This window comes from Solea solea, chromosome 18 (genome assembly GCF_958295425.1).
Source record: "Solea solea chromosome 18, fSolSol10.1, whole genome shotgun sequence".
NCBI classification, from domain to species: Eukaryota; Metazoa; Chordata; class Actinopteri; order Pleuronectiformes; family Soleidae; genus Solea; species Solea solea.
This window is the reverse complement of record NC_081151.1, coordinates 20,803,342-20,829,111: the sequence shown is the minus strand read 5'-3', so window position 1 is coordinate 20,829,111 and position 25,770 is coordinate 20,803,342. Positions and strand designations below refer to the sequence as shown.

At 41.7% G+C, this 25,770-nt stretch overlaps 3 protein-coding genes across 5 annotated transcripts; 1 reads left to right on the top strand and 2 right to left on the bottom strand.

Moving 5' to 3' along the window:
- Positions 1–151: 151 nt before the first annotated feature.
- On the top strand, positions 152–3,455 carry LOC131445265 (akirin-2-like). The gene is made up of 6 exons (XM_058616217.1): positions 152–332; positions 591–806; positions 1,813–1,956; positions 2,068–2,217; positions 2,620–2,691; positions 2,810–3,455. Exons 2-6 carry the CDS (start codon positions 635–637, stop codon positions 2,818–2,820), a joined length of 549 nt encoding a protein of 182 aa, XP_058472200.1. The 5' UTR covers positions 152–332; positions 591–634; the 3' UTR covers positions 2,821–3,455.
- Positions 3,456–3,669: 214 nt separating this feature from the next.
- On the bottom strand, positions 3,670–11,906 carry orc3 (origin recognition complex, subunit 3). Of its 3 annotated transcripts, XM_058616210.1 has the most exons (21): positions 11,743–11,906; positions 11,577–11,628; positions 11,356–11,453; positions 10,565–10,703; positions 10,325–10,429; positions 10,065–10,219; positions 9,273–9,412; positions 8,642–8,801; positions 8,396–8,509; positions 7,492–7,625; positions 7,232–7,295; positions 7,042–7,158; positions 6,861–6,940; positions 6,560–6,693; positions 5,919–6,019; positions 5,710–5,807; positions 5,477–5,618; positions 5,264–5,380; positions 4,990–5,069; positions 4,237–4,345; positions 3,670–3,750 (listed from the first exon to the last, which is right to left on the bottom strand). In XM_058616210.1, the coding sequence occupies exons 1-20, from the start codon at positions 11,764–11,766 to the stop codon at positions 4,240–4,242; spliced, it is 2,160 nt and encodes a 719-aa protein (XP_058472193.1). In that variant the 5' UTR covers positions 11,767–11,906; the 3' UTR covers positions 3,670–3,750; positions 4,237–4,239. The 3 variants fall into 3 exon arrangements, with proteins under 3 accessions (XP_058472193.1, XP_058472192.1, XP_058472194.1); XM_058616209.1 differs by lacking the exon at positions 3,670–3,750 and having other exon boundaries at positions 4,170–4,345; XM_058616211.1 differs by lacking the exon at positions 3,670–3,750 and having other exon boundaries at positions 4,170–4,345; positions 5,919–6,016.
- Positions 11,907–12,553: 647 nt separating this feature from the next.
- On the bottom strand, positions 12,554–24,369 carry znf292a (zinc finger protein 292a). The gene is made up of 8 exons (XM_058615120.1): positions 24,183–24,369; positions 21,353–21,507; positions 20,630–20,708; positions 20,292–20,427; positions 19,988–20,190; positions 19,733–19,869; positions 19,221–19,362; positions 12,554–19,114 (listed from the first exon to the last, which is right to left on the bottom strand). Exons 1-8 carry the CDS (start codon positions 24,330–24,332, stop codon positions 12,989–12,991), a joined length of 7,128 nt encoding a protein of 2,375 aa, XP_058471103.1. The 5' UTR covers positions 24,333–24,369; the 3' UTR covers positions 12,554–12,988.
- Between the last annotated feature and the right edge of the window lie 1,401 nt (positions 24,370–25,770).

Genomic DNA, 25,770 nt, shown 5'->3' with positions numbered 1-25,770 from the left:
TTAAATTTAAAAAAAAAAATGCGAACTTTTCAGTAATGTCAGTATTTTCTACGCCGAAGTCCAAACTTTAAATTATATGAACTATATTAAAGTATAGGTATGAGCCCCACAATGCACCGCGGTGCGTTTCACACGTGACGTCACTAACCGTAGAAGCCGACAGCTCTGTGTCAAAAAACAAGCAGCGAAGTTGTGCTCGGCTAGCGTCGCTACCTCACGGCAGACAGTTGGCCGATCGTCGCCGCAACTTTTGCGAAGCAACTTTGAAAAGAAAGGAAGAACAACGTTGTTGAGCGCAGTAGCCACGGCCCCGACTTTCCCCACCACAACGGGTAAGAAGGAGCTTTATTCACATACGTACTTCTCCGACCGGCAGTAGCCCCACAGCTAACGTTAGCTTTGTTTTCTTTTTTGATTGTTGGCTAGCGAGCACAGCTAACGTTAGCTTGCTAGCGAATATTGTAAAAGCCCAGCTGCGCAGCATTCTTGTCATGCCCTACTCTTAACTCTTAACTAATGACAGTGAATACACTTGACTAACGGGGATAAGGACTTACAAACGCCGTCGTGTCGTTCCTGTTTTGTTCCAGCATCTTGCACCGTCCCTTCCTTCTCCCTTTAACAAAATAAAGTCATGGCGTGCGGAGCCACCCTGAAGAGGACCATGGATTTTGATCCGCTGATGAGTCCCACTTCACCGAAAAGACGAAGATGCGTCCCCGTGTCCACATCCGCCTCATCCCCTAGGAAATATCTCCGCATGGAACCCTCGCCATTTGGGGAGTCCTCGTCCAGGCTGAGCGCAGGTACAGAGGGTTTTTTTTCCTGCATGTTGCTCTGCTACTCAGTGCCGAGGCATTAGCAACATGTTGAGAGGTCAGTGTCGCACAGAAAGCCCTTAATTATGGGGCCACAATTAAGGAATAACAACTGCAAGGTCTCGGGGGCATTTGCTATGTAAGCTAGGCAGTTTTCACAACTGGAAAATAATCATTTACAAGGAAATATGATGTTCCTGTGTAACTCGTCCTTCCTGGTTGTTTTTAATAATCAGGTAGAAAACGTGATGGTTTGGACACTTAACTGTCAAGTGTAGGGCTTTAAATAAATATAAGGATGACGATTAAGAACATCGTATAAAATAATTGTAAATATGTAAATATTTGGTGATGGGATAAAGTATAGTGTTTTTTAAATGATTGAAACACGTTTTCTGGTTTCTTTGCTCTGTATAACAAAGAAATCATTAAAACTGAGACATTTTGGTTTGTGGACAAAACAAAGACATTTGAGAACATCATCATTTCTAGGTTTAAAAAATCTTGATCAACACTTTTCTGACATTTTATGGACAGAGCACTAACTCGATTAATTATGGAAGTGGTTGTTAGTTGTGGCCGTAGTTAAGTGTAATGCAAAATTGTCCTGGTTTAAAATGTTGAGCAAAATCAATGGGAAGCCTCGGAAACTTAGGGACATGTATACTGCGAGGTCTATGGTGTAAAGTGCATTTTAATTGTTAGATATTTAAAGTGTAAAAGTACATTTAACTGCCTCATATTGAACTCCAAGCTCCAGCTTCCGGTCTTTGTTTGTTGTTGTAATTTGTCTTAGTTTTTATGTCTAAACAAAGATCTCTTTCCTAATCATGGACAATTAAGTTTAACTTAGAGCAACACAAATACAAACCAGGAAACAAGTATTCTTTTACAGGGAAACTAGACCCCGCTTTTTTGTCTTGACCAGATGACTTATTTCTGTTTTTTGTTTTTTTTTCTGTGCGTGTGTGTGTGTGTGCTTTTGTCCCTCCAGAACAAATCCTCAACAGCATCAAGCAGGAGTACAAACGCATTCAAAAGCGGAAGCATCTAGACGGAGGCTACCAACAGTCAGAATGCTGCTATTCTCCAGAATCCCCATCCCAGTCATCTACTATGAATGTTTCCAGCATGCCAGGTCAGCAGAGAACATAAACCCAGTCTACAGAAGAGTTCATTAGGGAAATACTGTGACATGATCATAATTTCTACATCCGCGGTGGGTCTAATGTCGTTTCTATCTCAATAGGAACGTCTTCTGGGGGCGTTTCTCCGACTAGAAAAGAACAGCCGCTGTTCACCCTCAGACAAGTCGGCATGATCTGTGAACGCCTGCTGAAAGAAAGGGAAGAGAAGGTGCGGGAGGAGTACGAGGAGACGATGACCTCGAAACTGGCAGGTTTGTATATTTGTTTGCAAAGATACAAAGAAACACAGCGAACACACAGTTTAACTTCTACGGTGTTGACAAATAATAATAATAATAATAGGAAATTGTCGTCTTGACTTCCACACAAAGATAATTTATGATCAAATCACAAATGTAGGTAAACCAAACTGACTTATTTTCTTCATAAAAGTATTAAATATCTTTGAAAATTTGATTACACAAAGGATTATCAGCTCTGATATGCAGTGGTCTTATTTGATAGCAACTCAATCATTTCTATATGCTTAAAAGAGAAATTGCCTGTTGTAATTTAGTTCATATCGGTATTTAGTTATTTCCAGGGGTGTTTTTAAGAGGAAAGATCATTGTGTTTTGACGTAATAGTAACTGTGATTTCCTTTTACGTTTCAGAACAATATGACACCTTTGTGAAGTTCACACACGATCAGTTAATGCGACGATTTGGGGAGCAGCCTGCCAGCTGTGAGTTCCTTTTAATTCTTTGTGCCGTTAGTGTTTGAACGCTGCCCTTTTTCTCCTTCTTTTTTTTAAAATTTGAAGTAACAAAGTCGTGTGTTTCTGCTTCTTCTCTCTGCCGCAGACGTTTCCTGAGTGCGACACACGGGACACCTCTGCAAGACAGCCTTTCTCTTGCTGCAAGCGATCATGTGATATTTCGGAGAAAGGACACAAAGCTCTCGTCATCGTAAAAGATTCAGTTTAGCTAGTTTAAATGAAACTTTTCTTACTGTGCCATATTTCTGTCTTTGGGCAAAGGTTTATATGAAGCTGTTGTCAGTTGCTACCACTCTGCCGTACGCAACTCGGTCCCAATGTAAAGTAACGGACCCGATCACTACCAGTGGCCTATGTTCCTCCTGCTGTACACATCTACAGTTATCTCACTTTTGTAATGATTCCCAGCATTCCAGGCTTTTGTCACTCGTTTCTCTTTGTTACTTGTAAATACATTTACACAGCGTAGAGTTTTCAAACAGGGTTTGCTGGTCAATCTGAAAGGAGGTGGACGGAACAGTTGAAACAGAGAGTGTTTGCAGTTTGTCCTCTGTTGCTTTTTTTTTATTCTTTTTTTTTTTTTTAAATTGAGCATAACGTGGGCTGATTGTTTTCCCTTCTTTCTCCCTACCAGTGTTTTATTTATTTAGACTTTTTTTGTTTTGCTGGTATCATTTTTGAAACCAATGTACTTATTGGAAAAACAATAAATCTTTAAAGAGTTCACAATTGCTTTGGTGCATGATGGTTATTTGGGGTCGTCTGTGCTTGAGTGAAGCCATATTTTGGTTTCTCTAAAGTGGGGGTGGCTCCCGAGCTTTCTGATTAAAATGACGGTCCTTCCAATCATAGATTATGGTGATGTAATTTACAGATCTGCTCCTAAATCCTCTATAAACTGGATATCACTTACCATGCCACCAATCACTTTGTTTCTGGGATTCCCTTTAACAGTCACCACTGCAGATTATATTCCCGGGTCACCTGGCGCCCTCTCTTCATTCTCGCCGACAAACACATTGGTTTCTGTTAATTTATAAAACTTAAATTGGTAAAACTCAATCTTATCTTCACATGTCAGTTTTCTGCTGCATATGACTCATGAATCATCGGCAACAGACGCTAAAAATCAGTTTGTTCGTTCCACTTTGTTCTTTTAAAAATGTAGTGAGGGCAACAGTTTGTGAATGTTACACCTGCTTTAACCATTTTTATTCAACATGCGACTGTTATGCAGCGTTTTTGTTGTTTTTGGGCTGTTCACGTGCCCGCTTGTTGTGCTGACTCTTGCCTGAGGTAAAATAAATTTAAAAAATGTAGTTTTGTTTTCAGTAAACCAACTATATTGCTAAGTCCCTCTTCATGTTTGCAAGATGCAACATTTTCACCCTTCTTTTTTAGAAGAAAAAACCCCACATATTGCTAAAATAGAAATGCGTGTCGCATACTGTCAAATATTTTATTAGAAGATTAAAGATCCAAAGTGCCACTTCTTCACGTCTCTGAGCGCACCTGTCAGCAGCCGCCCCAGGTGAGCCGAGCCACGTGGTCCGTTTTCTGCTTGGTCGACTTGATGAAGCCCAGGAACTCCAGCTCAGACACGGCTCGAATGAAACGAGCGCTAAAGAGACAGAGCTGAGGAACCAAGAACGTCTCAAACGTGGACAGAAATATACAAACTGCACGATTTTCAAGATGCAAAAAGGCCTGAATAAGTAGTGTGTGTGTGTGTGTGTCATAAAAACCCCAACAAAAGATGCCATTTTAGGCTAAACAAGGAGTCTCCAATAATCATAGAAACAGGATAGAAACAGTACAGGACATTTATACAACGGAACAATTGACCTTTTCCCTGAGACATGCGGCTAAGTAGCGTGAATATTTCTGGGGAAACTGGAGATACAACCTTCTGTGAATCTCAAAATGTTTTGCCTGACCTGAGGTGACCCTGTCTGTTGTTCATTTGTTTGTCTGTTTTGCTATTTTCTGTCTTTTCATGTTGTAAAAAAACCAAAAATAAATGATAAAAAGGATACCATAATAATAATAATAATAATAATAATAATAATAATAATAAATAACCCTCATGAGATACATCACATTGTTTGTGAGCCAGAAGTCTCAGGAGCTCAATCTCAACAATAAACCCCAATAAAAGACGAGAGGTTTCGTCAGTTTTCGTTAACTATAATAACCTTGGTCCAGGTTTCTATTAATTTCAGAGCGACCTTGTAACAAGGTTCCCTTATGATTGTGGAAGGATACTGTTTGACTTCGTCCACTTTCCCGAACTCATCGGACTCTTGATCTTTGCCCTCAGCGGCAGAAACCACGGTGGCGTAGGCCTGAAAAACAACACACACACACACACACACACACATCATCATTTTTGATCAATAATATGACACGCGCTGATTTTCAGGATCAATTCCACAGGAAAAGGTAAAGATGAAAGGTTACAAACACAAACACCACATAGCTCCTTGAGAGAAGTTAGGTTGTTTATCAAGTGTGTGTGTGTGTGTGTGTGTGAACTCACCTCCAGCCAGTCATACAGGTTGATCAGCCTGCCGCACTCCAGGTGGAGCTTGTACGCGATGCAGATGTCAGGAGCAGCGCTTGAGACGGACCCGTCCTCCGTCTTCAGGTTGTCATTCTGAGAGAGACGACAATGCAGCAATGATCTCACACACTTTTATAAAAAAACAAAAAAACACACACATACACACACACTTGATGAGGTGCGACATACCTGAATATAATAGTAGGGACTGCTGAGAGCGGCTTGAATGGAGGTACGAGGCGTAGCGTTGAGGTGGCGCCTCACAGTGGCAGACGAGCTGAAGTAGCAGACTTCGTTCAGTGTCTGAGACTCCGGGGGAGACAAGTGGCTCCTGGTTGAGACAGAGAGAGAAGTTTTTGTTATTGTTTATTGCACAAAACTCCATGACAGTTTCAGCGGAGCAGAAAGGCGATTAGTTTCACCTCACTAATGCGTCGATAAACTCCAGCGCCTCGTTTCGCAGGACCTCAAACGGACTCCGTTTCTTGGATCTCAGTGACTCGTTCATCTCCAGCAGCGTCTGAGAGACATGAGATGTGCAATTAATATACATATACATATACACACATATATATATATATATATATATATATAAACACAGTGAGTATATATAAACACTGGTGAGAGTTACCTTCTGCAGCTGGAAGAGATCGGTTTTCTTTTGAAGGTTCTTCACTGGAGAGGTGATGCTCTCCACAACTGTGGGGACAGTTTCCACAGCTGCTGCTGCTGCTGTGAAGAACAGAACAAGACAAGAACTCGCAGGGAGGCTGGGTTTGGGGTGTCAAACATACGGCCCGCGGGCCAGAACCGGCACACCAGAAGAAACAATCCGGCCCACAAGATGAATTTGTGTAAACGACTGTTGTAAGAACGCTGCCGGGTAATACGGGCAGGGAGACGGAGAGAGAGAATGTGTGAAGAGAGAGAAGCCGGCGTACGGGCAGAGTTAGCATTAGTCACTATGAAGCGGGGTAAACCCAAGCCTATTGAGAGAAATAAACACTCAGACTCTTCCAGATCCAGCTGAGTGTCCGCCTGTTCATCCCCTATCTGTAGAAGTAAGGGGCGTAAAGGGCTTCCCTGTCGCAGAGCAGGAAAGTGAACCCTACATTGAAGATAATCAACTACAATTATCTAGTTATACATACAGTCATTCCTAATTTGTCCCCTAGCTCCCCCTTTAGTTTCAGGAACACTACATGTGTAATACTACTTGCACAGCTATGTTCCAAGATAGACAGATACGTCGATTAATGCCCGACTACTTACTATCCAGCTGCTTAAACTTGGCGAGGAGCTCCTCCAGCTGGACAAAAGCGGCATTCATCTTCTTTGACTTGACCGTCTGTAGATTCTCTGCACACCTCTGGAGCAGAGTGATCAGCTCATCTTTCGCCAGCATCCTGGAAGCAAGAACACCGAGAACAAGGGAGGATGTTAATCTCTGAATCTCGGTTTGGTCTGGGCGTCAAACCCTGTTTTACCATTATCATGCAATGACCACAAAAACATTAAAACCAGAGGGGTTTTCTGCTGGATTATCACACATACATGAATCACTGAGGCTTACTTCAGAAGCTTCATGGCTGACTGGTAATCCTCATTCTCCCAAACGTTCTTCTCGAGGCAAATTAAATGGAGCTCCCTGATCTGCAGCACAAATATGACTTCAGTGTCACATAAGCACCTGATTCAACACCTTGTTATCCTTGGTTATTTTTGACATTAAAAAAAAAAAGGCGAGTTCTTGCCTGTTTTCCAAGAGGATACCGAGGTAACGTCGAGGCCAGGGTGTGGAGACACCTCAGGACGGGGTAATAGTTCTTGTGGTATTTGTGAAGGTCCTTCATCAGCTTCTGACACGCCTCCTAAAAAACAAAACAAGTCAGCTCAGGTGTCCATCTGGTGCCTCTGGTGCAGCGATAAAAACAAAGTATGTACCTTTAAATGACCGTCATCCTGCAGCAGGTTGACCTGCTCCTGCTGTTCCTGTTTCTCAACATACCTGGGGAAAAACATTTGAAATAGTAAAAAAAACACAAACTATGACACACACTAATCCACTGCGTGGGTAAAAGTGCATATTTGAAATGTTTTAATGCTAATTAAGAAGGTGTGTGATGATTCTGACAAGTTGTGAAGAAGTCATTGCACTTTTTAGGTAAAAAAAAAACCCCAAAAAACCTGATTGTGTTTGGTACCTCTTGAATGACGGCAGCTTTCTGACTCTCTCCAGGTTTGCGTGACTGAGCTGCATCAAGTTGCGTCGCGCCTCCTTCTTCTTACAACACAAAACACTCAGCGGCTGCGAGTGAAAATGCTCCAGCAGAGCCAACTGCACACGGTCAGAGCAGACACACACACACACACACACACACGTGAGAAACACATCCTCAGACAAGTCGACAACTACAGGATTTAGTCCTGACTTTTGAGTTAGCTTTGTCGTCGTAAATGCTTAGTTTTAGTGTTCGTTTTTTTGTAATATGGAGTATTTGCTGTGGTGCAAGATGCAAAAAGGTCATAGTAAGTGTTGTGTGTCACAAAAACCCAACAAAAGATGACATTTTAAAAATGTACGCGGACAAACGAACAAGAAGTTAGACTGAAAATGTGCATCAATGTGCTGAGGTTGGATGCAGTTAGTGTGAAAAGTAACAGGCACAGTAACAGACTAAAGACGCACATGAACATAACATAAATAATAATAAATAACCCTGATGAGACACAACTACTAACAACATAATGAATGTTAACAAATAAACTTGAATTTTTTTTATAATTTTTATAATTTATAATTTATTTGTTATAAATGAAAATAAAACCTTTCAAAATTGCTGGAAGAGAAAAAATAAATACACTTCATATGAACCCAAAAGGATTGTGTAACGACAAAAAACGAAGCACATTTTTGCTACAATTTTAGTTCAGTTTCAGTCAGTTATCTAGTTTTTTTATTTTTATTTCAGTTAAATTGAAAAAAAAAAATTCAATTTTAGTTTCCGTTATTCCGTTTTCGGCAACTATAATAATAACAATAATAATAACAATAATAATAATAATAATAATAGTAATAATAATAATAATGACAACCGTGCTCCGTACCTGAATGCCCTTGATGAAGTTCCTCACGGAGAAGTCGTGATAGAGGAAGATGCTGATCAGCACCTGCATCACTTTGCCACTGAGCTTGAAGGGGAAGTGGTGCGTCAGAATCAACTGCACACAGACGTAAGAAAAACAAAAAAGAAATGCATGTAAAAGCAAATCCCATGATCTCACAACTTTTTAAGAAACTGTTGTCATTCCAACAACAACATTTGTGTTCCCGCTCTTTGTGTGAGAAACTACCTTGTCTATAACGGTGGCCAGGTGCTGAGTGCAGGACAGAGACTGAAAGAGTTGTATGCACAGCAGCGAGGACACCGAGTGCGGCAGCATGTGCTGGACGGTGCTGGGCGACGTGGCGATGCCGAAGATGAACATCAATGGGAGACGCTGGACGTACAGACTGAGGAACAGAGTTGTGTTCATGGAGAGACGGTGTTTCACAGAACAGAATCACAGTAAATGTAATGTAGTAATGTTTCCTCAGGACAGAGTAATGTACGACTACATAATCTCTTTGACTGGTTTCATTCCTTAAAAAAAACAACAGTCAAGTTCTTCCAGTTTCTAAAATGAATCCATTTCCTAGAGGATGAGGTCCGGCCTCATGTGGAGGAGTTTAAGTATCTCGGGGTGTCGTTCACGAGTGAGAGAAGGATAAAACACCTAATTAATCAATTCACCAGGAAAATAAACATTTATCATACTAAAATGTGACAATAGTGATGGACTTTCTTGACATTACACTACAGGAAGTAAGACGACTTAATTCGCTGCTATTTTACTTTCATTGTCATTATGTTTCCAGTGGCTATAATAAAATAAAATGTTTTCATTCAAATAAAATGAAAAGCAGTGACATCGTGGTGGTTACCTGCAGATGAGTATGAAGTTTTGAAGAACTCTTGGATTAAAAGCCTCCAAGTCCTTGAATATAATCACCACGGGAGGCTGTTGTTGCTCATCTTTGGTGGGAGAAGTGCGCTTTTTTCCAGGAGTACCAGTGCTGGATTTCTTAAAACACACACACACACACACACACACACACAAATCATTAGTTTTATTGTTTTCAGGTGAGCAAACTTATTGTATTTTGCCAAAACTTGGCAGACATGCTCTCAGCAGCATTGTAAACATCTGCAGAAAAATCACTTGGGTCAGGGGTCATAGAGACTTAGCGATCAGGTGGTTAAAAAGGTTTATTTTGCTCCCAAGCAGAACAATAAGGTACTCAAAATCTTTCATACCCTCAGCTATCAGACAACTAAACTTGGATTGGAGTCAATTTTACAAATTTTAACTAAATTTGGTAATATTTGGGTAAATATTACTCATTTTTACTAAATTAGGTAATCTTTGGGGTCAGTTTTACTAATATTTTCTAAATTTGGTAGTATTTGGGTCAATTTTACTCATTTTTACTAAATCTGGTCATCTTTGGGGTCAATTTCACTAATTTTAGTAACCTTATTTATTAATTTTCTTCTTTTTCTCCCTTCTTTCTTATGTCCCTGTTGTCTTACACCCAGTGCCTGATCTGCTGTATGTGTATATGTTGGCATTGTGTATGTGTGAACTGATGATGATTGTAAATAAAGTTGAATAAAGTTTTCTGAATCTGAATCTGAATCTGAATGTGTAAGCCAGCTACACGGCTCGGCCTCACCTTTGTTTTTGCGTCGTACCAGTCACAGAGTGTACCGAGGGAGCAGTGTGTGCTCTTGTGCAGCTGCTCAGCCTCCTCCTCCTCTTCTTCATCATCCAGGACAACAACTGCACCCGTTAACCTCTCCAGCACTCTCTTCATCAAGTGCTTCAGTGCTGTGATGTGATGTGATAAAAACAGAAAAACACACTTGGAAAAACTCTTTGAAAAAAATGTTGTTTACTTCAAAATCCAGCTCTGAGGATGAGGTGGCGCCTTACTTCCACACTCTTTGGCCTGCACAGAAGCCACATAAGGAGTGACGGACTGCTGGAGCAGCTCAGACAGACTCTGGAAGGTCATGTCATGATCTGGGACATTTACACCTACAGAGCACATGGTAGGGAAAAGAAAATCAGACTGAAATATACCAGATCAGGCTTAAAGAAAAACCTCGAATCCATGAAAAATGTTCTAAAACGGCTGAATTTTGCAACGAGAGTCAATGAGCGTCTGTTTACCGAGTACGAGCGCCGCCGTGGGAATCTCACTGGCTCTCATCTTTGATGCCCAGTCACTGTGTTGACGCGTGGACGAGCACTTCCTGGTTAAATCCAACAAGCTGTCCAGAACGTTCCTGTTGAGTTCGTCCTGTAAAACCTGACACAAAGACGAGTGTGCTGTGATGTTAAAAACCAGATAAAGACGTGAACATATTCCTTAAGATAGCGAAAAACTTAAACTGACATAGATTTTATTTGATAACTATTTTGTTAAGGGGCTAAAATCTACTTGTCCATGTTTGTAAGCCACTCACTCTCCCACACCAAAGTCCATAGAGAAAATCAGCGTTTTTAACATCACAGCACATAAGAGTTGTTGATCCACTGCTGCCTCCGTCAGTAAGTTCAAATGTCTTATTTGTGAACATATTCTTAAGATATCGTAGACTTAAATTGACTCACTTTATTAGGGGAGTGTTTTGTTAGCCATGTTTGACCGTCCGTGTCACAAACCCCTTTAAATTATGGTCAACGATGAAGACAGTTGGATAGAGATGAAATATTGAATGAAATGAAAACTCTACAATCATTGTGCTGTATTACTGAATTATAGAGGTCTTATTTTAGTTCGTTTTCAACTATGTTAGTATAAATTAAGTTGGACAATAATATGCATTTTACATTAATTTCTGTGTATCTTTACTCAAAAACACTACATCATATTTCCCGAGATCATTAAATAGGCTGTGAAATGTTCATAAAATTCAATAATTCCATAATACGACGACATTTTCTTTGAGTATATTCACCTCTGTGTCTGTTTTCATTCTGTCCCACAGATGCTGACAGAGTTGAAATCGCACGTCACTGTTTTCAGCATCTTCACATCCGTCCGTGAAGTAGTCCTCTGTCACAAATAATAATGTCACTTATATATATACACACACGTATACATGTATACATATACACTATATCTGAAATATGTGGCAAGATAGAGAGTGTTAGATAGTTCTCCATTAAGTAAACTCACCGAGAGTGAGCGACCTTCTCTTCTTAGCGGTTGGCTTAAAAACAAAACAGCCCTGAAAGAAGCACAAGCGAAATGTCACTAACAATGATTATACACAACTAAAACGGGTAAAACTTCGATAATAGTGATATTTATTCAGTTACGGAATTTAAAAACACCACATTACCTTTGACACGGATGAAGTCGACATCTCATGAAACAGTCACGTCAGCTTTAGGTTTGTATTTTTGCACTGAAAACTTTAAATTTTAATAAATTCTATTTAATAATATGAAAGACAGCGACGCAGCCACTTCCCGCCAATGTGACGTGCCCGGAAGAGGTGGTGTTCAGCTGCAACTGGTCATTTCCGGTGTGTTCACATTATTTCTGTTGAACGTGATAACAAAACTATACACTGCGTGTCAAAGACCTAAATTGAAATGTTGAATAAAAAAAACAACACGTTGGAACCGTTAATTTATTTCCTACGTCGAATCACTGTTGTTATCACCGCAGTAGAATATTTTAATTTCATTTTTTTTTTTAGAATTGCTGTTCTTGAACACAACTCACTCCGTTAATAAACAGGACAACAAACAGTTATAAAATTGTTAAAATAGTGTCACGCTTTCGTGTATTTATTGTAATGTTGCATATTCAGCTTCACCATTCAATAATGTACTTGTATGTATAAATATAATGTATACTTCACCCTACAGGCCTTTTATTTCAGCCGTTTAATATTAAGTGTACATTTTTATTTACTTAGTAGTTTGGATTCTTTGCTGTGCATTTATTGTAAACGTATTTAGCCAGATATGCTTTCCTTTTGAAGAAACAATCATCTTTACATGTTCTGTAATTATTTATCATTTAATCTCTTCTCTTTCTTTTTGCATCTGCAGAACAGTGCATAAATATATGTATCACTGAAACACACACACACACACAAAACCAATCACAACCATAACAATATTTTACATTAAGAAACAATAGCGTTTTAAAAAGTAACATTTTATTGAACACTTTGTGGAAGACATGTAAATATTACAGATAGGTCTACTAGTGTTGAAAAAGGATGAAATAAATACAAACAGAACTTGAAATCCCATAGGGATATATAAAAACATAGTTTTTCTTTAAAAGTCTCCATTTAGCAAAAGAAAAAAAAAACATCTTCAGTACTAAGCATAAATACAAACAAGTTTCTAAAATCTATGCCCTAAAGATTACCTGGTTATTATAACTAACATACATACTTAAAATCATCCGAGACATTTTTTCATTGAGTATAAAATAGGCCAATTCCTGGTTAACTGTGTGACCAATATTGTTAACAGTTGGAACTCTGACGCGTTAAAAACAAACCATTCTGCAGCATAACTTCTCAAATCCTGAGTGACAATGAGTTCAAAACAATATATATCGGGCTATGATCCGCTGTAAAGCCACTTTTTTATTTTGACAATGGGCTTCATGTCTTGTAGCTGCTTTAGTAAAAGTTCAGCACCGTCTGAAAATGTTTTATCCATGACAATCTTAACGTTACTCACTGACTTGAGATTTAGGGGATTTCTAAAGTCTACAAGATTCCCACAGCCTCTAAATTCATCGGCCGTTCTACTTCTCGTCGCGGACCTCTGCTTTACAGTTTGATGTCTTTTCGACGGCAGTTCGGAACTAGATTTGTCATTTAATTTACGTTTGGAAGATTGGGTCTCTGAGGTTTCCAAGAACTTTAGAAAGGAGTCCTCCAGTCCTAAAGGCTTGAAAGACCCTGACATAATCACATCGTCGTGTTGTTCTTGGGCTGCGGGGGTACCAGGATTTGAGTTCTCTCTTGAACTGTTACCAGTCAAACGGTTCCTAAGCGTCTGCATTCTCTCCGGACAAGCTGGTGTAGGATGCGCAGGTTTTCTGGGTCGGCCTCTTTTCGTGGCCCCTTCAGTCCCCGTGGAAGCTTGAGATTCTGCACTATCGTCGTTGGACAGCTTGCTGTCTTCTTGGCTCATCCTATCGAGTTCATCCGTTTTCTGGTCACCGGCCATTTCCGCGTCCTCCGGGTCCGTCTCCTCGGAGGAACTCGACGCGCCCTCCGATTTGTTTGACTCTTTGAACCTGGAGCGCGAGTACTTTTTGCAGAAGATGAACTGACTCCTCTGGTCTTCAATGTATCGCTCTGTGAGGCCGTGAGTGACGTAGTGCTTAAATATGTGTCTTTCAGCGCGCTCGACTGCATCGCAGCCTATGATCATGCACGGGTACTGCAGAGCGGACTTCTTGGTGCACATCGCCGATGCCTCCTCGTGAGTTTTTAGTGTCGGTTTACCAAAACTAGTCCAATGCTCGATGGACTTTGCTTCTTTCTTTTTAGAGTTTTTCTTTTTCAGTTTTAATTTGTTCTCTACATTTTCTTTCCCGTTAACCCCTTGGAAAAGCCCCGCCGTTTTAGTCCTCCGTCCGTCACTCGCTCTGGGATCGTAGACATAATCGTGCTTTTTTAAAAGGTGGCGGAGGAGGTTTGACTTTGTGGTATAAATGCGCTCACAGTCGCCATATTCACACTTGTACGTCGGGTCGACCGAGCCGCTCTCGGAGATGGCGATTTCCTTGTGGTAATTTTTAATGTGCTCAATGTACTTCTCAACACAGGTGAAGGGGAGGGAGCACTCGGACCTGTCACAGTTAAAAGTCCCTAAGTTCATGCTGGCCATCATGGTGGTCGCCTTGTCCCGAGTGAACTTGTGGAGTAAAAGGTAATGCTGCACTAACTTTGTGACTCCCATGAACACCCTTGAACAGTTTTTCACCTGACACCTGACCTCGTTATCATTCACTATGTTCTCCTGATCGTTGTTCACACTCATCCTTTCGGCATCGTCGTCATCGTCGTCGTCGGCCTCAGCCTCGGCTTTAGTGGCCGACAGCGCCGCCTGGTGCATGGCCCTGTAGTGGAGAATCAAATTTTGCTGAATGGTGAATGCAGCGGTGCATCCTTCATGAACACAGCGGTACGGTCGGTACGGACTGAACGCATTGTCTGTATCACACATTTTGAGGCTCAGCCTTCTCTGGAACTTCTCCTTCCTTTGTGATTCATCCTTTGTCGGTGTGTTTTTGGAGCTGCCTGGTTTCTCCGGGGAGGACGAAGCGGATGCAGAGGAATTGCTCGATGCTGCGTCCGATTTTCCTCGCTGCTCCTTGGCTTTGCCAATTGGACTGAGTTTCTCTTTTAAATTAGATTTATGCCTCACATCTGGACTCCTGTTTACAACAGCCACTCTAGGCTGCTCTGGGGTGCCTTCAGGGACAGGTGTGGCCTCACCAAACGACCCATCGTTGAAATAGTGTTGCGGTGAAGGCAGTCTCGTAACTGTTGATGACTCAGGTGTGAAGCCCTCTTTTACTGCATCTCCCGGCGTGGTGATTTGATGAACTTCTGGATTGTTTCTGTTTTCTGTCTGAGGTGCAATTGCAATGTCAAGTGGTTCTTGTTTTATAGCAAGCATTATAGGTACAGGCTGCGATGTGCGGCTGGTATTGGCATCGGTGGGCGTCGGGCCGTTAAATGCATCATCTTTATTAAGTTTAAACGCACGCCTGTTGCGAGCGCTGATCTTTAGCTTCTGGATTTCCGCCTTTGACAGACGATGGACTTTTTCATAGTGAATTTTCAACCCTGTGGTTCTGGTGAATGTTTTGGGACACACCTGACAAGGGTACGGCGACAGTTTGCACGGTGTCCTTTTCAATTCCTCGATCATTTCGTGAGTGAAGTCGTGCATTTTGGTTAAGTGTTTGAATAGCGCCTCCTTTGTCATGAATGAGCACTCACACTCCTCCTGCTCACATTTAAAGGGCTTAGCTACCTTTTCAGGGAGCCTGTCGTCACTTTTACTCTGGACTTTACTTTTGGCGGTGTCGCGGTGACTGACGTTTTGCTCTAAGGAGAGCGCATTCCGCATCTTCTCCTGAGCGGCCTCGATCAAATCCATCCTTTGAAAGGCATGTGAAATTTCCATCAGGTGATCCTCTTGGTGAGTTACACCAAGGCCTGGATTAGCCAACTCCACGGCCTTTTCTTGCTGGTTTTCAGGGGGAGCCGTGAAGGAGTTGGAATAGTCCATTATATTTGTACTGTGGGGCTCCTGTTTCAACACCATGGGTGAAGTCAGAGACGTGAAGCTAGAAGACTCCTGTGAGAAATCCCCATTTGGCATGTTATATACTGCTCCGTTAGTGTCCGGGACATGCGGGTCATTGAGGAAATCAAGAAACGATGTGGGCAGATCAGCCGTCAGGTCTATTTCGTCTAAAGGTTTGCACTGCGAGCGTTTAGATAAATGACCACCAAGCGATTTGGTGCTAGTGAACTCTCTGAAGCATCTCCTGCAAATGACTTTGCCGTCCTTAATGATGGCTGGCCATTTGGCTCGCTTGCTCAACTTGCTGCGTTTGCCTTTCTGCGCGTCAGAGTCGCCGCCCTTGTCATCTGGGGTGTGAGCTTCGGGTTCGGCTTCGGGACAGTCCTCGTCGCAAGGGAAATCTGTCTGCGTGACACTTTGTGGACTGAGCATACCATCCACAGAGTTGTCCATCTGGTCGTAACAAGGAGAGGACAGACTCTCCGTTTTAATGATTCTAGGAGTGAGTTTTAAGTCACCCTGAACCTCTGGGCTTAGACATTTCATGGGAATATTAACAGGTGAGCCTTGAGTAAGACAAGAGTTCTCACTATGAGCATATGTAGTGTGGAAACTTCCTTCTGTGAGGCTATCAACTGTTGATATATCATCTCTATTATCCAGCTGTCCACTTACACTTGCACTGTGTTTTCTCACATCTATGTCTCCACTAGTATCAGGGTGCAAAAGTCCATACTGATGCCCTCCGTTGTGCATTTGGCCTCCATTATCAAGCATAAGAGAACTAGACACATACTGCGACATTAAACTGGAGTCTGAAGGAGCCTGTGACATATTGGGGCCAATTGTAGCTGCCATTGAATGATCTCTATCATGTGGAATAGGTGCCGTGGTTTGGTAAGGGTCTACCTGCCACTGTGGGTAGCTGCGAGAGGAGTAGTCGTTCATGTTAAAAGTGTCTGAATAGCAGTTATTCATGGGAGGTGAGGACCACGGCTGGGTCAAATCCGACTGCATCATTCCACTGGGACTCTGCTGGTTTCCCCACGACGGATACAGTGTGGGATTCACCATTGGAGTGATGGGCACAGGCTCCATTGATCCAGGATAACACTGAGCAGGTGAGCTGGAACATCCCACTGGGTAATCCATTTGCTGCTGCATCCTGGGTTTGTTGCATAGTACTCCTGGCCGACTGGCCGACCTGTTGCCCATGTTTGGTGACTGACTCGGTGAAGTCGGTCGTCCCGGCTTCTTTTTTGCCGTAATTTTGGCCACTTTGTTGTATTTCTTTGCCAACTTCCAGTCTTCAAATATTTCCGGGTGCTGCTTCTTCACATGCCTCGAAAGACTTTTGTTTGTACTGTATGCCCTTGTGCAGTCTTTATATGGACAGCAATGCAGGTTATCGTCACTGACAGCAGCAACAGCGGCAGCTGGCGCGCTGGAAGGGTATCCTTGCACCGAGGAAGGAATTTCTGTCTTGATTTGACTCGGAGACATGATCTGCGGTATCTCTTTCTTAACTTCGTGAACATGTACAGTATTATTCCCCGCTCCAGGCTGATGTGTCACAGGGTTTGCTGAACTAGACGCAGGATTTTCAGAGGGAATCTCATCTGGCCCCGCTACAGTTTGCTGCACCTGTGGAGCGTCCCCTGGTGGTTTCCCATCAGCTGGTTCTGCACAGGGGTTTGTCAATGGAGTGTAGCATTTCTCTGGTTCTGTCATTTCAGTACCTAACGCTTGATTCAGCATGCTTTCAACGGAGTGTTTCACTCTCACGGGAACGGGCTCGTTACTGACCTCTGGTGACCTGCACGGTGATGTGTTAGCATTTGATGCTTCCTTTGCCTCTGTGCTAATCTTTTCGTGGCAGACAAGAGCAGAGCCTGTGTCGTCTTTGCTCGGGGTGCTTTCGGGGGGCGGCGCGACGCTTGGAGTGACGGGAGGGTTTTGATTCACCGTGGGCAAATTGTTTACGGCGTTATTTGTAGAATGGATCCCTTGGTGAGACAGGAAATGAGACTGTGAGTAGAATATTTTACCACAGTTTTCCACTTGACAGGTGTAGGTAAGGTAATGCTGAGCCTCGTGATCGTACAACAGGTAGGCCTCACTGAAAACTTGGCCACAGTTCGGAAACATGCATTGAGCTTTAAATTCTGGGTGTGTTTTTCTATGCATGAGGAGCTCAGAATTGGAGTTAAAGTTGGCCTTACAATCCAACTGTATGCAGATGTACGGTTTGCTACCACAATGCATCTGCAAGTGATCGTTCAGATGCCGGACGTTGACAAACTGTCGCCGGCAATACTGGCACACCACTTTCTGCTTTTGTATCTCTAAGAATCTCATGGCCTCGTCATCATCCTTGTGAGATCGGACGTGAGCCATGAGGTTACGGAAAAACTTGAAAGCCTTGGAACAATTTTTAACAGGACAGAAGCAGTCTTGACTTATCTGTGGGTCGGACGTAGTTTGTTCTATCTTAACAGGAGTCGCCAACTGGTCCCCAGCTTGAGGTTCAACTTTAACAGGGCTAATGTTTGTCTTGACAGCCACCTTTGAATTTTTTGCTGGACTTTTAGGGGACTGAGGTGGTTTGGGTGCTTTTCTAGCAGCTTTCATTGCAGCTAGTCTCTCTTTGCAGGACTGCTTGACATGTGATGCTACATGTGGCTCTAAAACCTCCCGGCTTTCAAAACCGTCAGCACAAATTGGACAAAGGTACATTCCGTCTTTGAAATGCTTCTGAGCGTGGCGAACGATTCTGTGGCCCAGGAACTCCTTATCACACAAAACACAATACTGCATGTAGGCTCGCCAGTTTCGGAAGCGCGCCGAAACGAATCCCTGTTCCCGAAGTTTTTTAGCTTCTCTGTTTTTCTCTTTCTCATCTGAGATTTCATTGAGTTCGTTTGTAGTGGTCAACAGAAAATCCTCAAGTTCCCCATATTCGGGAAGTTTGCTAACTGCACTTTCCACCTCTTGTTCATCCGTGTCATTGAGCGTGTCAATGGACGACACGATAGACGCCTCGTCCCCCATCAGTGCCAAGCAGTTGCGTTTCAATGTTTTCCAGTCCCAGAACTCTGGGTCAAAAGGCCACTGTGTCTTCAAGGCCAGCAGTAGCTCGCAGCGTAAAGAATTTGGTACTCGTAGACTCCCGTCCTCCTCGGGTTTTTGGTCAGGTTCGTTGTACAGCGACTCCACGGCATAATACGAGTCGACAGTAGGCTGCAGGAGGAACTCTGTCAGCTGGCATGCGCGCTTCACCTCTAGATCAGTCGGCAAGAGGCAGGAAATTGTCTTGCAGATGGTCGATTTACTGTCCTTATGGTCACTGGAGGTCATTTTCAGCGCTTGAATGCACATTTCCACACACACCGGAAGCCCAACTTCTCCAACCTGGGGAAAATTTGATAAAAAGAGAGGAGAATGTAATTGATTTTAAGGACATATTAATAAACGTAAAGTAACAGTAAAGTAGTGATGTGCACGGCCGCTTTCTCACCTCGTTCTGGATTACTTTGATGAGAAACAGAATGTGGCAGACACTTCGGCAGAGAAGAGCCATCTCTTTGCTGTGCCCAAGGAAAGTCTCAGCGGATGACTCTAAACGCATGAGTAGTTTACTCCAGAACAGTGTGAGTTCCCTGGAAAACATCACATAGATTTTGCTGATTAATTTATGAATAATCAAAAAAGTCGGTGATCAACCGACTGCTGCAGCTCAATTTGAAACGAAAACATACACGTATTCAGGTTGCAGCACAAATCTAAACTTGTACTTGTGTGTTAACAAGCCTGTTGCTGATGCTCAGTGAGTGAATCTTCCCTAGAGTATTAAACTACTGAGCAACATTCAAATATCAAGGAGTGAGATCTTTGTGCACATATTTATCACAGAGATTTCTCTCTTTTTTGGAATAAAGTCAACTGCACAACACGTTCGCTACAACCAAGAGTAAAAATGTGTCATTTTTAGGGGTTGAAAAGAAATATATATCCGAAACAAAGACTCACCAGGCACAGTAAACATCTCCTTGAAGAAGCTGTCGCTTGAGAAAAGCAGAGCACAGACAGAGCGCTCCTTTCTCGTCTCCCTCCGACTCCAAGTTACAGATCATTTCGAGAGCATCTTTACAGTCTATTGAGGCAATCTGTTGTGAAGAAAAGTTCACATTAAACTCAATAATTGACGCATTTAACTATAATGTTGATATAGATATATTAAAAAATGAGTCATGCTCTACGGTTTAATGAGTGTCATTCCTTCACCTCTTCCATTAGCTGCTCTTGGTTTTTTGCCATGCAGATGCAGAGCAAGTAGGTCTGTTTGAAGTTCCCTTTTCCTTCATATCCCGGATACTCTGAGCACATCTTTGCGAGCACAGCGGCCTTATCGACGCTGTCCACTTTGATCAGGTGCTTCACTCGCATGTTGAGCAGCGTGGGGCCTTCCAATTCAAGATACTCGTGAACTAAGAGAAAGAAGACAAGACGTCAGGAACTCCCCGAGAGGCAGCTCAGGCGACAATGACATACACACTATTACACAATTACAACAGCTTAGAGAACCTACTTTGCTCCATTTGAGGGATTTGATTAGACAGGATGCAACTTAGTGTGGTGTTGGACCAGACGCCATCCTGCTGTGCCAGAACCGCGAGCAGGCAAAGCTGTGTGCTCCCACTTTCTTGCAAAAGGCTGTGTGCCAACTGCAACAGAAGAAAGAATAAATGTGTAGTAACAAAACCAGTGAGTCACACAGACAACTACAACTCCGCCAATGACTCTTTTTTTTACGACTTCAACGCTGAGATAACCCAAAATCCTCTCATAAGTCACCAAAACCAAACAATTTTGTCATGGCTTATAACTGCAGAAATAAGTTAGAGAAGCAGCACACGGGATACTGACCTTCATGGAGGACTGAAACTCCTCCCATAAGGCACCAGGGACATTGTGGGGCAGTAAGAGCAGCAGCTCCGCACAGCTCCTGTGAACAGCAACACAGTCGTTTGTCACGGGCTGGATATGGGTCAAGGATGTGCACCGGCTTCACAGATTGAGGTTAACCGTACGAGAATAAGTGTGAACCAAATGCAGCACCGTGACGTCGGTTTGACATTTTGGGAAAACAGAATTGAAAAGGGGAAGAGGGAGTGAAAACACATGGATCTAGCACGACGTTTGTCTGTGTTGCTGTGTGTGTTATTACCAATTCATGATTATTAACGATTATCAGACAGAAATGAGAGAATTATGATTTACATCCTTTAAACTAATGACTGGCCATTTGTCTCCTTTAATTCTACTCACGTCCAGACTACATCTCTATTCTGTACGACAGCTTCATGGTCTTGGTGTTTGCAAATTGTTTAAAATGCCCAAATTTACTCTCACTCTTAAACAGAGTGCATATTAAATTCAATGTTTGAAGAGATTATACCCAGTTTTTAGGAAGTCTGCTCAAAGACACGACGACAAGAGTAGAAAAATCAAGTATGTTATGTTGTCTTTGTTATTTTGTGCCACTTTAAATAATAAAGTCGAAGCTACATCTACCGCCATTAAACCTGGCCAGTACATTTATGTAAGGAAATGATACCCCTCTGGCGGCATTCAAGAGTTTCCACTCACAGTGCTAACTTTTCAAGTAGGAGTGGGACGTTTTCACATTCGGAGGAGAGACAGGAGGCAGCCTTAGCGAAGCTGAGGATGGCCACAGTGTAGACCTCCAGCAAAGGCAGAGGATCTTCGTCAGTTTTCCAACGGCCAGCATGTTCCACGAGGACCTGGAGAGAAAAGAAAGTTAAGATATATGTAAAAAAAAATATCTTTGCTTGTAAAAAAAAACAAAGAACTTTTAGACATTGTTTCGCCCTCCGAGTAAATGTGATTACTAATTTGAAACCCTGGTTCGCAAAGAATGTACACCCGAGTATATGCATACAAACTTGCTGTACTTTGTCATTTTTGGCTCCGACAGTAAAAGGAAATTTTTCTGGCTTCAACTGTTTGGCAACGGACGGGTGCCAAAAAAAACAAGAAACGTGTCAGGCAAGAAAAGAAGATCCAACGTTCGCATTATTACGACCATGATGCCAACAATGCAAATTCATTCAAACAACTTTATTACCAAGAAAAAAATCATGCTGTCATAAACTACCAAAGAAATAAAGGTTTAACCATTTATATTCTGACAAACAAAGTCATCTATTACTATTTCATATATCATCATTATTCAAAATATACATCCGCGCAGATTCGACCATAAATGTTTAAGTTGAGCAATTTTGTGCAAATTTGTTTTAATGTAAATGTATATTATTACTGTGTTATATTTGTGCAGATGTGTGAGAAACAAAGATGCTCTCTTCCGTCTGCAGAATAAGACGATAACTAAAACTGCAGGATGAGCTCAGCCTGCAAACACAGCATGCAAAAACAACAAAAGAGACAAAGTTATGCGGCTTTTTTTCAAACAAGAAAAATCATCCTCGGGGGGCCTAAACCAGGGGTCTGCAACCTGTGGCTCCTCAGCGCCTCTGCAGTGGCTCCCTGTAGCTTCCCCACTATGTTTATTTTTATTTTATTTTCATGAACACTAAACATGAACTACATAAAACCTTACATTTTATTTTATTAATTCTCCAAAAGAATCAACATAGTTCTGCGTTTTATTTCGAGGTAGGCCAACACATGCCCCATCACATCATGAGTTTGGTGTTTCTCCTTTGTTAACAGGTACAAACAGTAGTAAACAGTCAACAGTTTTCTATTTGTAGTTGTTAAATATCATAAATCCAACTAACTATTTTTTGTTTGTTTACGTATAGTATATCTATACGTGTATATATATATCTATGTCTCTTTTAAAACCTTTTAAACCTTCTGTGACCACCCTGTACTTCTCATTATCGTAACTCCTAAAACGTTTGTGATTTCTAGAAAATTCTAAATTGTTGTGCAAAAAGCCTGGTAATGACCCATTTATTTGAAATCAGGTGCATTGGAGCAGAGAAACGTCTAAAACATGCAGGGCAGTGGGTCCCCAGGACCAGGATTCGGGGACCCTGCTCTGGGGAGTACCACACAAAATAAAAACTCCAAAAACAGGCAGAGGTTCAAATTGTAAATGTTAAATTGTTTGTTTATGTCATTTTAGAGTTCCTATTTTGTAATAAACGTGTAAAAGCCAAATTTGTTTGTCTTTTATTCCTTTTAAATGTTATTGCACAGTCAAAACAAACCATTAATATTGAACAAATGCCAGATATTGAAAGTCAGTTGACAATTATATAGCCATAAAATCTAAATAAATCCAGGTTATAATTACGGTCATAAGAGGGTTAATACTAAAGCTTGCACACGCCTGATCTAAGCACTAAAATTCATCTTTTGTTTTACTTTAAAAACAGTTTATTCCTGCAACTGTTCTCTTTCCACACAAATCTCCATCATGGCATCAAAGCGCAAAAAACTGCAACTTTTTTGCTGCTGCTGCTGAAACCTTCTCCCCTCTGTGATAACTTTATGGCTGAGTGAATTCCACACTGAGGCACAAACACAGCCGTTATCATCTCGTAGGTGAATGGAGACCAAAAGCCTCAGATTTAGGTGGTCGGGGCAAATTAATGAGGATGGATGCGTAATGGAGTCAGTGACCAGCGTAGCCTCACTTTCCCTTTTAAATCACTGCCTGCCTCAGCAGCCTCAGCTGCGGGCTTGTCGCTCGCTCGCTCGCTGCTACTCTAGACATTAGAATTTCACATCTTTTTTCCCCCTCATTTCTGACGCGAACTATTATGTGACCGTAATGCAATGAAACACCTTCCCTCGTGTGGTGGATTAATTGGTGCAAAAGGCCCGGGCTAGCACCTTGGCAGAAAAAAAAAAAAAAAAAAAGAGCCATTGATCCATCGGTACAATAAAACAAGCTTCAACCAAAGTCACCCGATTTTACACCAAAACTAAAACTTCCAACAAACCGCACATGTGGCGTTATAGCGCTGCTATTACAGTCACCGCGGCGTGTAATTCAGTGCATATATCCATGCACAAATCTCGCTAATGTAGCCCTTTTTTTTTTTTTTTTTTGCACAGCATGACCACTGCACAGGACAGGGGGACCCTGCATACCAGCTAGTTAGCTTATTTGGCCTGGAAAATACGAGTAATGTGTGCCCACTGCGCGCACAGCGGTGCCACTCCGCGCCACACGGACACTTTAGACTTATATAAGAACGTGCAGCAGGCAAACATCACTTCGCGAGCATGTGAAAAACCAAACGCGGGGAGTTTTTTTTCTCCTCCTCTCTCTCCCCCCATCTTGAAATGCCAGGGCAGCTAGCTCGGCAGCTAGCTACCGTAGCTACATTGTTGTAGCAAACGTAGACGCGCATCCTCGGCCAGGAAGCCAGAGGGGCTGCAGCCTGCCCGGGGATGAGCAGCACGAGAGCGGCCTAACCTGGCAAAACTCCTGGCAGAAATGCAGCGAGGCTTCCAGTGCGGACTGCGAGCTCCCTTTCAAAGCGGCGGTCAGCGCCTGGAAGCGCTCCCGTAGCTCCACGATGGCTTTCGGTGTGTCATATTCCTTTTCTGTCTCCCCCTCCGCCATCTTCACAACAATCACGACCGCGGACGCACAGATGTTACGCTGCCAGACTGGCACACGCACGCGCACGCAGTGGTGGGGAGGGGGAGGGGGATGAGCAGGGGTCTGGGAGGGGGGGGGTGGGGTTCACGGGGTGCAACACACATTCACCCCGATGTCAACAAAGCATTCACAGCCTCACACCACACCAGCAAATCTGAGGGATTTTTTCCACTGAACACCTCCATGAAATGCAGTCCAAACTATTGCAAGCATCATAAATCACATTTTTATATATACAGGATGTATATATATATATATATATATATATATATATATATATGTGTATGCACAAAAACTGCACTTTGTAGTTTTATATATTTTACTTGCACACACTTGTAGTTTTATATTTTGTTGGGTTTTACATTTCATTGTGTCTTATTAAGTGTAAAGTCTTTTGTTGTGTCTTATTAAGTGTAAAGTCTTTTGTTGTGTCTTATTAAGTGTAAAGTCTTTTGTTGTGTCTTATTAAGTGTTAAGTCTTTTGTTGTGTCTTATTAAGTGTTAAGTCTTTTGTTGTGTCTTATTAAGTGTTAAGTCTTTTGTTGTGTCTTATTAAGTGTAAAGTCTTTTGTTGTGTCTTATTAAGTGTAAAGTCTTTTGTTGTGTCTTATTAAGTGTTAAGTCTTTTGTTGTGTCTTATTAAGTGTTAAGTCTTTTGTTGTGTCTTATTAAGTGTAAAGTCTTTTGTTGTGTCTTATTAAGTGTTAAGTATTTTGTTGTGTCTTATTAAGTGTTAAGTCTTTTGTTGTGTCTTATTAAGTGTTAAGTCTTTTGTTGTGTCTTATTTAAGTGTCAAGTCTTTTGTTGTGTCTTTTTTAAGGGTTAAGCCTTTCGTTATGTTTTATTTAAGTGGTAAGTCTTTCGTTATTTTTGCTATTTTATTGTTTTTACCTAAAGCCGGGAGTCTCTGCAAAAATTACATATGTATATGTGTATATATATATATATATATATACATATATACTGTATATATATATATATGCCCAGAAATCGAAGTTCACTGTGTGACTTCCATTCTATTGTTAGTGTCTGTCATGTGTGCATCTGTGAAACATGTTCATAATACTATAATACTGTGTAATATCATGCCTATAACTTTTAATTGCTGATGTGTACTTAATGTTTATGTTTTTTAATGTAGGATGTTTGTATTTTGCATTGTGTTTTATGGATTTTTGACGTTTGACACTTTTGATGCCGCTCTTTGGCCAGTTGTGTTGTTTTTTTTTCTGAATTGAATCAGAAGGTGGTGATTCAATTAAATCCTCTACACATCAACATTTTCAAAGAATTTCTCAACTTTTTTCTTTTGTTAAGGCCTGAATAAGTAAGTACACTCTATTCCTTTAAGTCTTAAACATATACAAATGAAATGCAACATCTGGGTTCATATGTTTAT

What these genes read in the sequence shown, in the direction of transcription:
- LOC131445265 (XM_058616217.1), top strand. Translation starts at nt 635, where the DNA reads ATGGCGTGCGGAGCCACCCTGAAGAGGACCATGGATTTTGATCCGCTG. An exon ending in CTCGTCCAGGCTGAGCGCAG is followed by an intron (nt 807 to 1,812) that starts GTACAGAGGGTT and finishes TTGTCCCTCCAG; the next exon opens with AACAAATCCTCAACAGCATC. An exon ending in GAATGTTTCCAGCATGCCAG is followed by an intron (nt 1,957 to 2,067) that starts GTCAGCAGAGAA and finishes CTATCTCAATAG; the next exon opens with GAACGTCTTCTGGGGGCGTT.
- orc3 (XM_058616210.1), bottom strand. Translation starts at nt 11,766, where the DNA reads ATGTCGACTTCATCCGTGTCAAAG. An exon ending in GAATGAAAACAGACACAGAG is followed by an intron (nt 10,704 to 11,355) that starts GTGAATATACTC and finishes TCTTTGTGTCAG; the next exon opens with GTTTTACAGGACGAACTCAA. An exon ending in TGGCCACCGTTATAGACAAG is followed by an intron (nt 8,510 to 8,641) that starts GTAGTTTCTCAC and finishes GTCTGTGTGCAG; the next exon opens with TTGATTCTGACGCACCACTT.
- znf292a (XM_058615120.1), bottom strand. Translation starts at nt 24,332, where the DNA reads ATGGCGGAGGGGGAGACAGAAAAGGAATATGACACACCGAAAGCCATC. An exon ending in CTACTTGAAAAGTTAGCACT is followed by an intron (nt 20,709 to 21,352) that starts GTGAGTGGAAAC and finishes TGCTGTTCACAG; the next exon opens with GAGCTGTGCGGAGCTGCTGC. An exon ending in AAGAGCAGCTAATGGAAGAG is followed by an intron (nt 19,870 to 19,987) that starts GTGAAGGAATGA and finishes TCTTCACAACAG; the next exon opens with ATTGCCTCAATAGACTGTAA.